Source organism: Rhinoderma darwinii, chromosome 3 (genome assembly GCF_050947455.1).
Source record: "Rhinoderma darwinii isolate aRhiDar2 chromosome 3, aRhiDar2.hap1, whole genome shotgun sequence".
Classification (NCBI taxonomy): Eukaryota; Metazoa; Chordata; class Amphibia; order Anura; family Rhinodermatidae; genus Rhinoderma; species Rhinoderma darwinii.
The window spans coordinates 29,876,401-29,889,943 of record NC_134689.1 but is presented as its reverse complement, the minus strand read 5'-3'; the positions used below and the strand labels follow the sequence as shown (position 1 = coordinate 29,889,943).

Below are 13,543 nucleotides of genomic sequence, written 5' to 3'. Positions count from 1 at the left end.
CCCCCCCCCACACACACACCCTCCAGGAAATGTGCGATGCTCTGCAGTCGGCATGGTGCCAGATACCTGAGACCACCGACCAGCACCTTATTGAGTCACTCCCAGCCCGTCTCGCTCCTGTCCGTGCTGCACACGGTGGCTACGCTGGATATTAGCTGGAGGTCATAATAATGTGACTCGACTGTGTATTTGCGCTATATACACAGCATATGTGGGGGGTCTCCCCTCTGGCTCTGCTGTAACTCCTGTAGACTTGAATGGAGAGAGTCATGCACAATGTCGGTCACGTCTCTATGACCTTGCCTGGTAGAATAAGGGACAGAGGGTCTGATTCTACAGATAGATGGGGGTGTCAGTGGTTGGACCCCCTCCTTTTAAACCCTTATGGCTTATCCTGTCAATATGATTTATAAACATCTTTTAGCTGGCTGTACACACTAGGGTTTCCGCTGTATATCTACAGTTTCTGTAAACCTTTGGTGACGGATGTAGGAAGAGGGGGGTAATTCTACCCTCATGAATAAAGGAGACTCCTAACTACCGGTCTGCCGTATTCTGGCTTGGCATATTATGGTGACCGTCTGTGCCTTATTTTTTATACATATACAATGTACTCCGCTCCGTCTCTCTTTCCTAGACGTTCATTTAAATGCCATTGTGTGTTCGGGCTGGTGCGTCACCTGAGACTAAATTCCTCAGACACCTCCCCATAGACGACTGACACCGCAGTCTCCAGATATTTTGCCTGTTTTCTAGCGTAGTTTGGTGGTGTTTTTGTGTTTACGGTGGTATAAGCGAGAAGGGTCGTTCATTATAATTGCTGTTTCGTGCCTCGGCATAGTTTTTTCAACCTGTGGTAGATGTACCTAGAGGGGTATTCTTCAAAGATCTTGGGGTGTGTGCGATGCCCCCTCTCCATGCTTCTGTCACAGACATCTAAGTCCCTCTTCTGCTTTTGCAGCCTGCCTCTTTCCCGGGGCGTTGTTGCATGTTGTTATGGGGGCATTATTGCAGGTTTCTTCTGTTATGGGGGCACTGTTGCAGCTGGCTCTGGTAATGTTACGGGCAGAACCTGCTATTAGGGGTCCTGTTGTAGATTCTGTTATGGGGGCACTCTCCGGGCTTGTTCCGTTATCGGTGCACTGTTGCAGACTGGCTCTGTATTGAGGGCCCAGTGGCTGATACTGTAATGGAGGCAATGGATCTGCTATAAGGGCACTGTGGCACCTAAAAAAAAAATGTGAAAGACCTCCACTTGTGCCACATATTTATGTATTTCATGCGCTCCCTCCCCATGCCTCTATACCTCTTAATATTGTGACTAGCCATGTGAAGTAAGAAGCCCCCCCCCCCCCCCCCCCCCCCACCATTAAAAATGGCAATTGAGCATTTTAGTTCAAAATCATGATTGATCGTTGACTTGGGTGAAATGCATTCGGCCAGGGGGAAATAGAGGTACAATGGACTATTGTGTTATACGAGGAATACAAAATGTGCACCAGAGGTTCCGTATTTCGTGAGTTTTTTTTTTCATTTTTTTTGTTTTTTCCGCTATGGATTTATTTATTTTTTTTGCTCTATATATATATATACCAGGTTGGCAAAGTTGCAGCTACGTTGTCTCTCGGAGCTTTAGGAAAGCCCATTTCACCAATCATCCTGACAGGAGAGCAATAGGTGAATGTCTTTCCAATGTTCTTAAGGAAAGGTCACCTCGTTCACACTGCACAGAATGTAATGAGCAGTAACAAATAAATCAAAAAGCAATAATGGTTATTGGTATCGCGCCATTCGCCAGTAAAATGAGCGTTCTGTGCGGTTTAATGATCATGTCCTTGTTCCTCTCGGTTTCATGTCGTAGAATAAAAGCCTTTCGCTCAGGTCTACCTCCGAATAACTCATGTAAAGTAAAGCCCCAGAGTAAGCAAAATGGGAAATGCTGAAACAAAATATAGCCAGCGTCCTGTTTATATAGTCTTAGCTCTGTACAGATGATTTTCTTCCTATAAATGTTACCATGATCATAAAATACTTTGTTCCTCAATGTGAATAATTGGCTGAATGTCTATTGCGCCCACAAAATGAGTACGGCTATGTTTTAGGAGTGGGTGACTATATGATAACTGAACAAATTTAAAGGGGAATATTCAAACTGAATCATCATAGGCTGATGTTATACTTGTTTCTATCGTATGCACGCAACGTAGAATGAATTCATTATATGCAACGTAATTCTCTTTGTATTTATAGTAACCACCTGACACATTCATATCTACTGCGTATTTGGCCAATGTAACATTTGAGTTTATTTACCAGTGCCCCCTAGTGGGCATCTCAATTATTGAATGTATTATAACAATTCTGGAGCATCTTTTCTTAGATCTTTACGTTCTGCTGTTCCTCTGTTTAATACTATTAGAAATTAATAAATTGACAACTGGGTGTGGCCAGTTGGGGGTGTGTCCCTGCACAATCTGACATTGTCCAATCAGTGCGACGGTGAAACTTAAGTGACACGCCCCTTTGACAAGGATAATCACACCCAGCTGTAGATTTATTCATACATTTCCAGGGGGAATAACAGAGGAACGGCACAACATAGAGAAAATTAGTTCCAGAATTGTTATTTCATGAGGAATACAAGTATTTACTAAAACAGAGCCGTGAGGAGAGGTGACCGGTCCTCTTTAACAGCATGGTTACTGATGTTGTGTCCTGGATGCTGTTATCTTCATGAATTCTACTATTTTACTTCTTACATTTTACCAGAACTTTCTTTTTCGTGTCTTGCAGCTACAACTCTCAGTCTTCAGGTGAACATGGTGGTCAGAATGGACAGGAGCAGAAGAAAAGAGGAAACTTTCAGTTCTGCACTGGTCAGCTGCCACAGTACACCATACTGGATGCTGTTGGAGCGGTACGCGGCACATTTACTATTAGCGAAGTGTGTTCTCATTGGATGCGGCCCCTCCCCTCGCCATCATCGTTCTTTTAGGATCGTGGTGCACTCTTATGGGTTTAGTTCATTAGATCTCCTTCAATTATAAATCTGATTAATACAACCAAGTCTACTTATTTTATCTGTGACCCCAACTTAGGGCAAATTTAGGGTTAATTCAGGCAGTGTTGTCAATTGCCCCGATTATCCCAAAACCGTGGCATTTGACACGATGTGGCGGTAGTCGCAGCAACAACAAAAAAAGAGAGGGGGGACTGCGGAGAGAGGGGGGACTGCGGAGAGAGGGGGGACTGCGGAGAGAGGGGGGACTGCGGAGAGAGGGGGAGGGGACGACTGCGGAGAAGGGGACGTTCACTGCAGTTTGCCTGCAGTCAAGCCATGTTATTCCCCATCTCAGTCTACATTATTAATCAGAATCTTTTCATTTCTTACTGTTCATTTATAAAGCCTTGGTTAGTCCATGTGCAATAAGGACCATCATTGTAAGAAAATAATTTACACCAAATATTATAATAATTTCTTCTATGACCATCTCCAAAAAATATGTTCGTTAGCAAAAATATTCCATTTTGGAAACGGTGACGCATTAAAAATGATCAGTTGCTTCATTTCTCCATTTTGCAGCTGACCTTAGAGTTTTAGGACAGTCTGTAGTCCGACTATTATCTGACTCTTCCTGGCAGTCTGTAATCCGTGGGGAACTGTGGCGATATTGTAATCCCGCAGCTACTAGCTTTATACATTCAATTTGCGCAGATCTTAAATCAAGACATTGCGAAGGCCGGGATCACACCGTAAAGATGGATCTGAAAAGTAGGTTTACGTGATGTTTATTATGCCCTTTATGTACAACGATAAAGGACCTGCCCTTCGTTCTGAGCGCTGCTACCTCTATCCATTTATTGAAAGCGTTTGTTACACTAAGGGCCCTTTTACACCAGCCAACTATCGGGAACGAGCGTTAACCCTGTGTAAACAGAGAGACGTGCTGCGGACATGATTATAATGTATAATCGCTCGACCCCATCCATAGCTTCTTGTGAAAGGAGCAAACGAGCGCCGATCAACGAGCCGTCTCGTTGATCGGCGCTCGTTTATACGGACATCGTCGGCCTGTGTAAGACAATCCTTAGGGGCTGTTCACATCGGCGCTGGTGGCTCTGCATCGGCATTCCTACCTTTCTGACGGAGCAGAACAACGGAATGTTCTGACGCAGATGTGACCAGGGCCTAAGAAAAGCCTCCTTTTTCATATGACCTGTTGGGGCATATGGACATTATAGAGAGGGGTACGCTGCTTGAGACCCCCCCCCCCCCCCCCCCATGAGCCAGAGCAAATAGTTACTAACAAGAGCTGCTCTCGATCTGTCTGCTCCATCTCATCCATGAATTACATGGCCGCCCAATTTATCTGTACGGCTGCCATGTAATAATATATCATGACCTACAAATGGCTGGAAAGCTGCAGCTTCCCCTGGAAATAATCGCTGGGTCAGCTGCAATTGCAAAAGGGTTTGTCCTTATGAGGTAACACCCTATACTAATATTTTAGCATCGAGGAACCTGACGAGCACCAATTATAACCCTAATACATCGGCAGTGATTCCCTTTTTTTTTTTTTGGTTAATTGTTGATTTTTTCACAATACAGACAGAAAATACATTTCAGCAGTCATGGGGTGTGGGCACAGTGAATCCTAATCTATTATGCAGCAGCAGTAGTATGCAGGTTTTCACCCGTCGTTCTCCGTGCCAGTCATACCCGCCACTCGGTATGATCGAGGATGGTTTGAGAGCCGCCTGTAGAGCTGGCAGTATGATAAAACTGTCTGTGCAGGAGGAGCAGATAAATGTATTCCTCCTGAAGATTAGTATTATCCGGAGCTGATGGGGCAGAACCTCACACTCACCGCAGTGATTTTCCTTTCCTTCTCTCCTGTCAGTTTCCTGTGACAGAATCTTGGAAATTAAATGTCTGCAGGAAGCTATGGCTTCAGCGCTAAATATGGATCGTTTTATCTGGAACTCATAGATTTGACTTCCCTGTATTTCCCAAAATTGTCAGAGAGAGACCGCAGGTCCTGCTGCTTCTACCTTATATATGACCACAAGGACCTGGACATATGGGTTGTGAAAAACCGTTTATGCAGATGTTATAATGTACCCCTATATAATTACCGTCCTTCCTTCCGTCCTGTTTTAGGGGGCAGTCGCTGTGTTTTTCCTGCATTTGGCCCGGCAAATTTCCTTCCATTGCTCTACCAGTACTCGGGAAGAAAGAGCCCCTCGACGCACTTATCTAGAACAGATCCTCGCTTCTCTCTCCCAGTGCAACAATCTCTGTAAGTGGGACTATTTACTTTTATGGGATTACGTCAGATTAGGATAATACATTTTCAAGGAGTTACCTGGTTCAGACAAACCCTTGTTAATGGCTCCATTAGGGCATTTTGAGGTCCCCTGAAAAGGACCCCCTCTATTCGACAGAGAGGAAACTTATTGCTTTGAAGGCATTTGCTATGGAGGACTCGGTGCGTCCCATTGAAATCATTGGTAAAACTATTGGGACACCGTATGCAAAATAACTCCTCTCCAGAAAGAAGGAAACACTAGAGATTTATTGTTTTGGGGTTTGGAGGAGAATTCGAAGGCAAGGAGCGCTGGGGTTACCCCACCTTTATAACAGCTGATCGTGGAAGGGGGGTTGTTCTGGGACCTATTGAAAGAAAAATGGTTTGTGCTTGGTAGAAGTGCAAAAATATAAAAAGCCAGAAGATAAAAGAAACACCCGTCACCTGCAAACAGCGTAGACAGTTTGGGGCAGAACTAGTATGTGTTCTCGAACAGACTCCATCACATAGATCTATTGTTTTCTATAAGATGCACTTACTTGGAATATAACTTCCTATATTTGCACGCACTATACCCCCCCCCCCCCCCAAAGTCGTTCCACCGGAAATCACACAATGTGGAGCGTCAAGTGGAGGAAGAAAGCACTGCTAGATCACTGATCGTTTAAAGTGGATGTCCACCCTGACTGTCCACCCTAGAAACGTTACTCACCTGGTATATTCCCTGCCACCCCATTGGTCCTGCTGGTCTTTGTTAGTGGTCATGCAGTAATGACATGCCAACTACCTGGACATGACCACTGTAGCCAATCACTGGCCTGAGCGGTGAAGCAGTGGATGGCGGGCACGTCACCCAACAAAGACTGACAAAATCAATGCGCTGGTGCAGCGGGGAATATGCTACCTGAGTAATGTTTCTTTCATCACATTCACTGCCTTAAGCAAATTTAGATCTTGTCTTGGAAAACCCCTTAAAAGAGGCTCTGTCACCAGATTTTTGCCACCCATATCTGCTATTGCAGCAGATCGGCGCTGCAATGTAGATTACAGTAACGTTTTTATTTTTAAAAAACGAGCATTTTTGGCCAAGTTATGACCATTTTTGTAGTTATGCAAATGAGGCTTGCAAAAGTCCAAGTGGGCGTGTATTATGTGCGTACATCGGGGCGTTTTTACTACTTTTACTAGCTGGGCGTTCTGATGAGAAGTATCATCCACTTCCCTTCAGAACGCCCAGCTTCTGACAGTGCAGACACAGCGTGTTCTCGAGAGATCACGCTGTGACGTCACTCACAGGTCCTGCATCGTGTCGGCACCAGAGGCTTCAGTTGATTCTGCAGCAGCATCGGCATTTGCAGGTAAGTCGATGTAGCTACTTACCTGCAAACGCCGATGCTGCTGCAGAATCAACTGTAGCCTCTGGTGCCGATGTGTCCTCGCTCGTCTGACACGATGCAGGACCTGTGAGTGACGACACAGCGTGATCTCTCGAGAACACGCTGTGTCTGCACTGCCAGAAGCTGGGCGTTCTGAAGAGAAGTGGATGATACTTCTATACACAACGCCCAGCTAGTAAAAGTATTAAAAACGCCCCGATGTACGCACATAATACACGCCCACTTGGACTTTTACTTTTAAACACACCCACTTGGACTTTTGCAAGCCTCATTTGCATAACTACAAAAATGGTCATAACTTGGCCAAAAATGCTCGTTTTTTAAAAATAAAAACGTTACTGTAATCTACATTGCAGCGCCTATCTGCTGCAATAGCAGATAGGGGTTGCAAAATCTGGTGACAGAGCCTCTTTAATCTTCCTCTAGTCGCCAGCATGTTATCTCTTCAATCTATACATGGGATTTGTAACTCTGTATAATGAGAACCATGTTCTGACCACTATTTGCTCCTAAGACTAAGCTATGCTTTGGTAAGGTCGAACTAATGGCACCTCACTACTGCAAGAATAGTACCAGGCAAGCGATAAACCAGTCGTTGGCACAGAGCTCCTTATGTATTCTATTTAGAACAAAAAATTTCTTTCAAATATTAATTGTAGGATGTATTGTCATACTGTTTTTTTGTTGTTTTTTTGGTTTTTTTCTATATATATTTTTATTTTTCTCTTGCATAAGATGGGAAAAATCATATTGTGCCAAATGCCGTCCAGCCTTGTACCTGGAATAGTTTACATCTGCTAGGTGAAGTTAACCTGCAGGATGCGGATGCTTCTCTTGAGAACTCCTCTCCAGCACCCTCTAGTGGCCTACTACATCATGTGGCTGAGCAAGGTAAGTCCTGAGCGAACTGCCTCATGGGGCTATTGGGCTTTCCACAAGTCTCTTCCTCTATATGATTGGCTTATTATTGGCTTTGCTGCTCCAGGAGAATCACAGACTGAAGAGTTTCTTGATATTCGCTCCTCGTATGGACCAGGCACTAGAGACGCTAGAACGTCAAACTCCGCTCAAGAGGTAACCACGCAATTTATATCATGGTGTATATTGCAGTAGAGTTGGTGTTTTTTTTAATAGTTTGTACGTCCTGAGGGCCTGTTCACACCGCTTATTTTCAGGTATATTTCGGAGCGTGGAACGCTTGTATGGCGCTCTGAAATACACCTGCAAACAGCTTGCCGTTGATTTCAATGGTATATACACTGTGCAGTTCATATGAGGTTTATTTATACGCTCATGAATTTAAAAAACGCCTCATACAAAAGAAGTGACGTCACTTCTTGAAACGGTTTACAAGTGGATTTTTCCATTGACCCTACAAGTAAAAAAAAAACTCTGAAAATATGCCTTAAAATACGCTTGAATAACGCTTCAAAATAGGCTTAAAAAAAATCTGCACTAAAAAACGCCTGGATTTAGAAGCGGTTTTCAAATCCGCTTGTATTTTTCTGCCTCCTTCATATGCCGTGTGAACATATCCTAAAACATAAGCAATTCAGTATTGATGAAGGTGTATTTCGGGTCAGCAACATCCGGCATGCCTGCTGTTGTGAAACTACATCTCCCAGCTTGCCCTGACAGCCTTTGGCTGGAATAATAAAGCCTTCCGCTGACAGGGCATCCTGGGAGTTGTAGTTTCACAGCAGCTGGAATGGCGTAGGTTGCTACCCCTGTTGTATATGTATAAGTAATCTTGTAATATAGGGATTTGGTCACTTTGTATTTTAGCCATTGGAACCAAAGGAAGAAATTGGAGAATCTCTGCAGGGTGCTGCCTCACGACTGCTGGACATAACGGAGACCAGCGTGCCTACAGTGCTGAATATCTGTGGTAAATGGGAAGGAAGCCTAGTCATGTATTTCCTTTACTTTGTTGTTTTCCACACAGTTCAGTAGTTCCGAACAGCAGCACAGAGGATGTTCTTCTGAATAATGGCAGCAGCACAGAGGATGTTCTTCTGAATAATGGCAGCAGCACAAAGCCGTCCTGACCCAATAGTTTACTCAATCTAGAATGATCAGTCTGAAGCTCAGGCTGTTTATCTGACAGAGGATTGCCTAGACTGGATACTATTGTAGCCTTCAGCTGTGAGAAGTATTAATCCGGTATCATATCTGCTGTCGGGATGCAGAGTTTTACTGTCCTAAGGCTGCGTTCACATCTGCATTGTGCCTTCCATTCTAGCCGATCTGTCGGAGGACCACAAGAACGAAAGTAAACGTTTGTCAAAAAACCCATTGATTTAAATGGGTTTTATTTTTGCATCAGTTGTGCTCAGTTAGGCTCCGTTCCGTCAGGTTTCCGTTTTTTTGACCGAACCAATTTCGTAGTCTGCTGCGCTATTGTTTTAGTCAGATATGACGGAAAGGACCTTTCCGTTTTTTTTGTTTTTTTTTTTACATTGGAGTCAATGGATGACGGCTACAAACTGATATGCCATTCATTTGTATCAGTTATGCATTACGTCTAACAGATCCGTTTCTTTTCTGCACATGCGCAGACGTAGGCATCATTCACATATCAGTTAGGGCTCTCTTCTGACGTTCCATTGGAGGTTTCCGGCAGAATAGAGCCCTGACTGACACAAATGGAAACCACTGGTTTCCATTTCCAACACCATTGGTTTCAATGGTGACTGATCCGGTCCCAATGGTTTCCGTTTGTCTCAGTTGTGCAGGTCTTCCATAGTTTTGATGGAATCAATCGACACAACCTTTGCACAACTGAGACAAACGGAAACCATTTGCACCGGGTCCGTCACCTTTGAAATCAATGAAAACCTATGGTTTCAGTCAGGCGTCCGTTCTGACGGAAAGCTCAGACGGAATGTCCGAACGGAGCCCTGACGCAGATGTGAACGAAGCCTTAAATGGATGCCACAACGCAGATGTGAACGAAGCCTAACAAGTTGAAATGGAGTCTCCTCAGCTATTTGCCATGCTACTGCAGAGGCTCTTCTTCTCCTTCCCTGACAAGCAGGACAGAAAGCTATTTCTACTGGCTGCCGTGAACAGATGATCACTATGCAGACGCCTGGCTGTAGGGGAGAGTGGCTGAACACTGCGTGTCCACCAGTACTCAGCTCAGTATGTGGACGTGTACGTTGCTATACATTTTGAACACCAGATGGCCCAATACTGTGTATCTTCACTGGATAATTTTGTAACCACATGTAACATTGTTCATTTTTTTTATGATGTATACAATGAATATGATATATTTTTTTTTTAACTCGTTTTATTGAAGAAACGTAGTACAAATGCAATCATTCCATACACTTAATACAGTATACATTGCAGACATGGATGATAATCTTTAACATTCCAACTTTACATATAAGGAGATGTGTTTACAGGCAATCAGACATTTAACATGAGTCTAGAATCCATCAGAATTACAAAAGCAACTATATTGGAAAACAGTAGCCAAGACAAATTAGGACACTTTGCATAAATGATTTAGATCCACCACCCCAGATGTTCAGACATGTGTCAATGACCTACGCAGGTCGCTATACCTGTGCGGAGTATACTGTGTCCCTGCAGAATCACACCAAGCTTCCCATATCCCATGAAATTTATCAATGCAACCCCTCTGTCTATACATTATTCTCTCATATGGGATAACCGCGTTCACCAGTGCTTTCCACCCTGCCACCGTGGGAGGACGGGGGTCCATCCACCTTAAAGCAATAGCTTTCCGTGCCATAAACAGAATTTCCCAGAGGAATATTTTCAGATAATGTGGCCACTGTTCATCCTGGAGGATACCAAATATACACACTTGTGGGCTTACTGGGACCGGGATATGCAGGATTTCCGCAGCAACTCCTACCACCTCCTTCCAAAAAGAGGAGATGACCGGACACTCCCATATCATATGCCAAAAGTCTGACCTAGGGTGCCGGCATCTGTGACATTCTGTGCTCGGATATCTACCCATTTTATGCATTCTAACAGGTGTCAAGTAGCTTTGGTAGACTATGAACAGCTGTATCATCCTATTGTTGGCAGCTGGCGACGCGTATAATGGAGAGGTTAGAATCTCATCCCAGTCCTCTTCTGCAAGGTCAGGTATCCTCGCAGTCCATCTATCCTTGACCATCAGGGGTATACTAGCTACCTTGGCTGTAATGAGAGATGTATATATAGCTGATATCAGACCTCTGGGGCCTTGGGACCTAAAAACTCCTATCAGAGGAAGCCGAGTGAATGTCGTGTCAGTGGGGGGGAATTGGGCATTGAGAGCATGACGCAGTTGTAAAAAGCAGTCCTGGGTATTGCAAACTCCGACTGCACCTGTGAAAATGATTTAAGGATGTTATCCGTATACATGTCCCCTATAGTACATATCCTATTTTGAATCCAAAATTGTGGAGCCAGTTCCTCTGATAATGAATATGATATTTAATGGTGGGATAACCCTTTTATGCATCTCGATGTGCTACAATATTACTATGCCATTGGCTTACCCCAGGTAGTTCCCTGCTTTGTGTAGTAACGCACATATGGGTTTGATGTCCTGTTTGTGACTGCAACAATTTGAGACTTACTAAAAGTACAGCAAAGTTCAAGGTCTATTTGCTAAAATCAGTGGTTATGTAGTTATGCAATATACGGTTTGCTACAGTGGGAGTCATTTTTTAGCATGGACAATCGTTCCTATTCTTCCAAATATCCTAAAAGCTTTAATAATGAAAAAGAAGTTGCTTTTCAACTAATTGAGTAGTCTGTTTTATACCACGCCTGCAAAACTTTTTTTTAGTTTTTTTTAGCTAAATATACCACATAGCGAGTGACCGTATCATGCAGACTAGGGAGAACTCTACTATCAAGGGGACAATTCAACGTTTTTTTAGGCTCTGCTCACACCTTGTTATTCCTTCCGTCGGAGGTATAGGTCAGGCGTATTCACCAGCGTATACCTGCGAGGGAAGGCTGCGATGTATGTCCCTGTACAGGCATACGTTGCTTATTGACTCCTATTATAAAATTTAAAAAAGTATACCGCACGTTATACATTTATTCCTATATAGAAAAGCGCAGCAGACTATGGTTTTCTGTGCAACTTCCCGGGTGTACGCCAAACATACTACAATAATGCGATGTGAACAGAGCCTTTTAAAATGTTACTTCTGAAGTTGTGTATTTTATCTGTAAATAGTACAAACCGTTGCGGATGATCTCTGTTTTTGTTACCTTTGCCTGCAGGTATCATCAGTGCAAGGGACAGTGGTGACTACAGGGCTGCCTTCCAGCTTTTCCGGGAGTCTGCCGAAGCTGGTTACAGCAAGGCTCAATACAACACCGCTGTGTGCTACGAGAAAGGGAAAGGTGTCAGCAAAGACGTGGCAAAAGTACGTGCTGTTTTGTGGAGGTTGTCTAATCAGCTACAAGCCAGTGCTTAATAATGAAAAATAAGTTGCTTTTCAAGTAATTGAGTAGTCTGTTTTATACCACGCCTGCAAAACTTTTTTTAGTTTTTTTTTTAGCTAAATATACCACATAGCGAGTGACCGTATCATAAAGACTAGGGAGAACTCTACTATCAAGGGGGCAATTCAAAGTTTTTTAGGCTCTGCTCACACCTTGTTATTCCTTCCGTCGGAGGTATAGGTCAGGCGTATTCACCAGCGTATACCTGCGAGGGAAGGCTGCGATGTATGTCCCTGTACAGGCATACGTTGCTTATTGACTCCTATTATAAAATTTAAAAAAGTATACCGCACGTTATACATTTATTCCTATAAAGGTGTCAGCAAAGACTTGGCAAAAGTAGGTGCTGTTTTGTGGATGTGGAGGTGGAGGTTGTCTAATCGGCTACAAGCCAGTGCTTAAATGGTCCCTAACATTTCAACAAACTTTGCATAAATCAATAGTACAGGTGAATATAAGAATCGTTGTAATATATCATTAGAGAAAAATGACTCTTTCGCCACTTATCAGGCTCAACCACCCCTTCCCCGCCACCTGTTCAGGCCCCCTGCACACCGCCGTAATCACAGTCTGTGGTTACAGGCACGGACAGTGTAGTGACGTATCGGGAGGTGTGTATCCATGGAGAGACTGATAGGCTGCCAGACACAGAGAAACAGACCATCCCATATCCGGGCAGTCCGTAGACTTCGTGACGGCAGTGCCCAGTTCCTCCTACCCACCTCACGTGTCGCCCAGTCAGAACCACTCCTGAACCGTGCGCAGGTGTAGTCTATCCAAACTCTCTAGGTGGGTCTTAATGGGCGTGTGTAGCGATCTCCAATACCGCATCGGATTAGACAGAAACACCCTCTTCTATTTACCGGCTTGTTTGTCGCCACAGTCTATACCACACTGTGGTAGCGTGCATCACTGTTTGATGTTCGCTGGTCACCTATCTGACGTAAGCTATCGCACTGCGGTGGCGCAGCCGCGAGCCGTTGTGCTCCTGCGCCCGGTTGATGAGCGGTCCTGACTTAGCGACGCATGAGTTTGGTAGCAGGAACTAGGCACCGCCGTCACTAAGTCTACGGACTGCCCAGATATGGGATGGTCTGTTTCTCTGTGTCTGGCGGCGTATCAGACCCTCCATGTATACACGTCTCCCGATATGTCATGGGAGGTGTGTCCATAATGGGAGGGAATACTGGGTTAAATAGGATGATTGAAGCACAGATGGGTGATGGGTGATGACTTCAGACGCCGATACAGGCGTTCATGCCAGCACGGGAAAAACGTGCTGTCAAAATCTGCTGCCACTGCAGAATCTCTGAATAATATGTGCTGCTTCGGCACACTTTAAGC

At 44.3% G+C, this 13,543-nt stretch overlaps 1 protein-coding gene across 1 annotated transcript in view; it reads left to right on the top strand.

The window, feature by feature from the left end:
- The window catches only part of DELE1 (DAP3 binding cell death enhancer 1), a 41,410-nt gene that overhangs the window by 16,358 nt on the left and 11,509 nt on the right, over positions 1-13,543 (top strand). The window contains exons 3-8 of the mRNA XM_075856204.1: positions 2,794-2,917; positions 5,162-5,300; positions 7,442-7,597; positions 7,692-7,780; positions 8,492-8,594; positions 11,975-12,120. Coding sequence (XP_075712319.1) covers positions 2,794-2,917; positions 5,162-5,300; positions 7,442-7,597; positions 7,692-7,780; positions 8,492-8,594; positions 11,975-12,120 — 757 coding nt within the window. The remainder of the gene's footprint in view (positions 1-2,793; positions 2,918-5,161; positions 5,301-7,441; positions 7,598-7,691; positions 7,781-8,491; positions 8,595-11,974; positions 12,121-13,543) is intronic.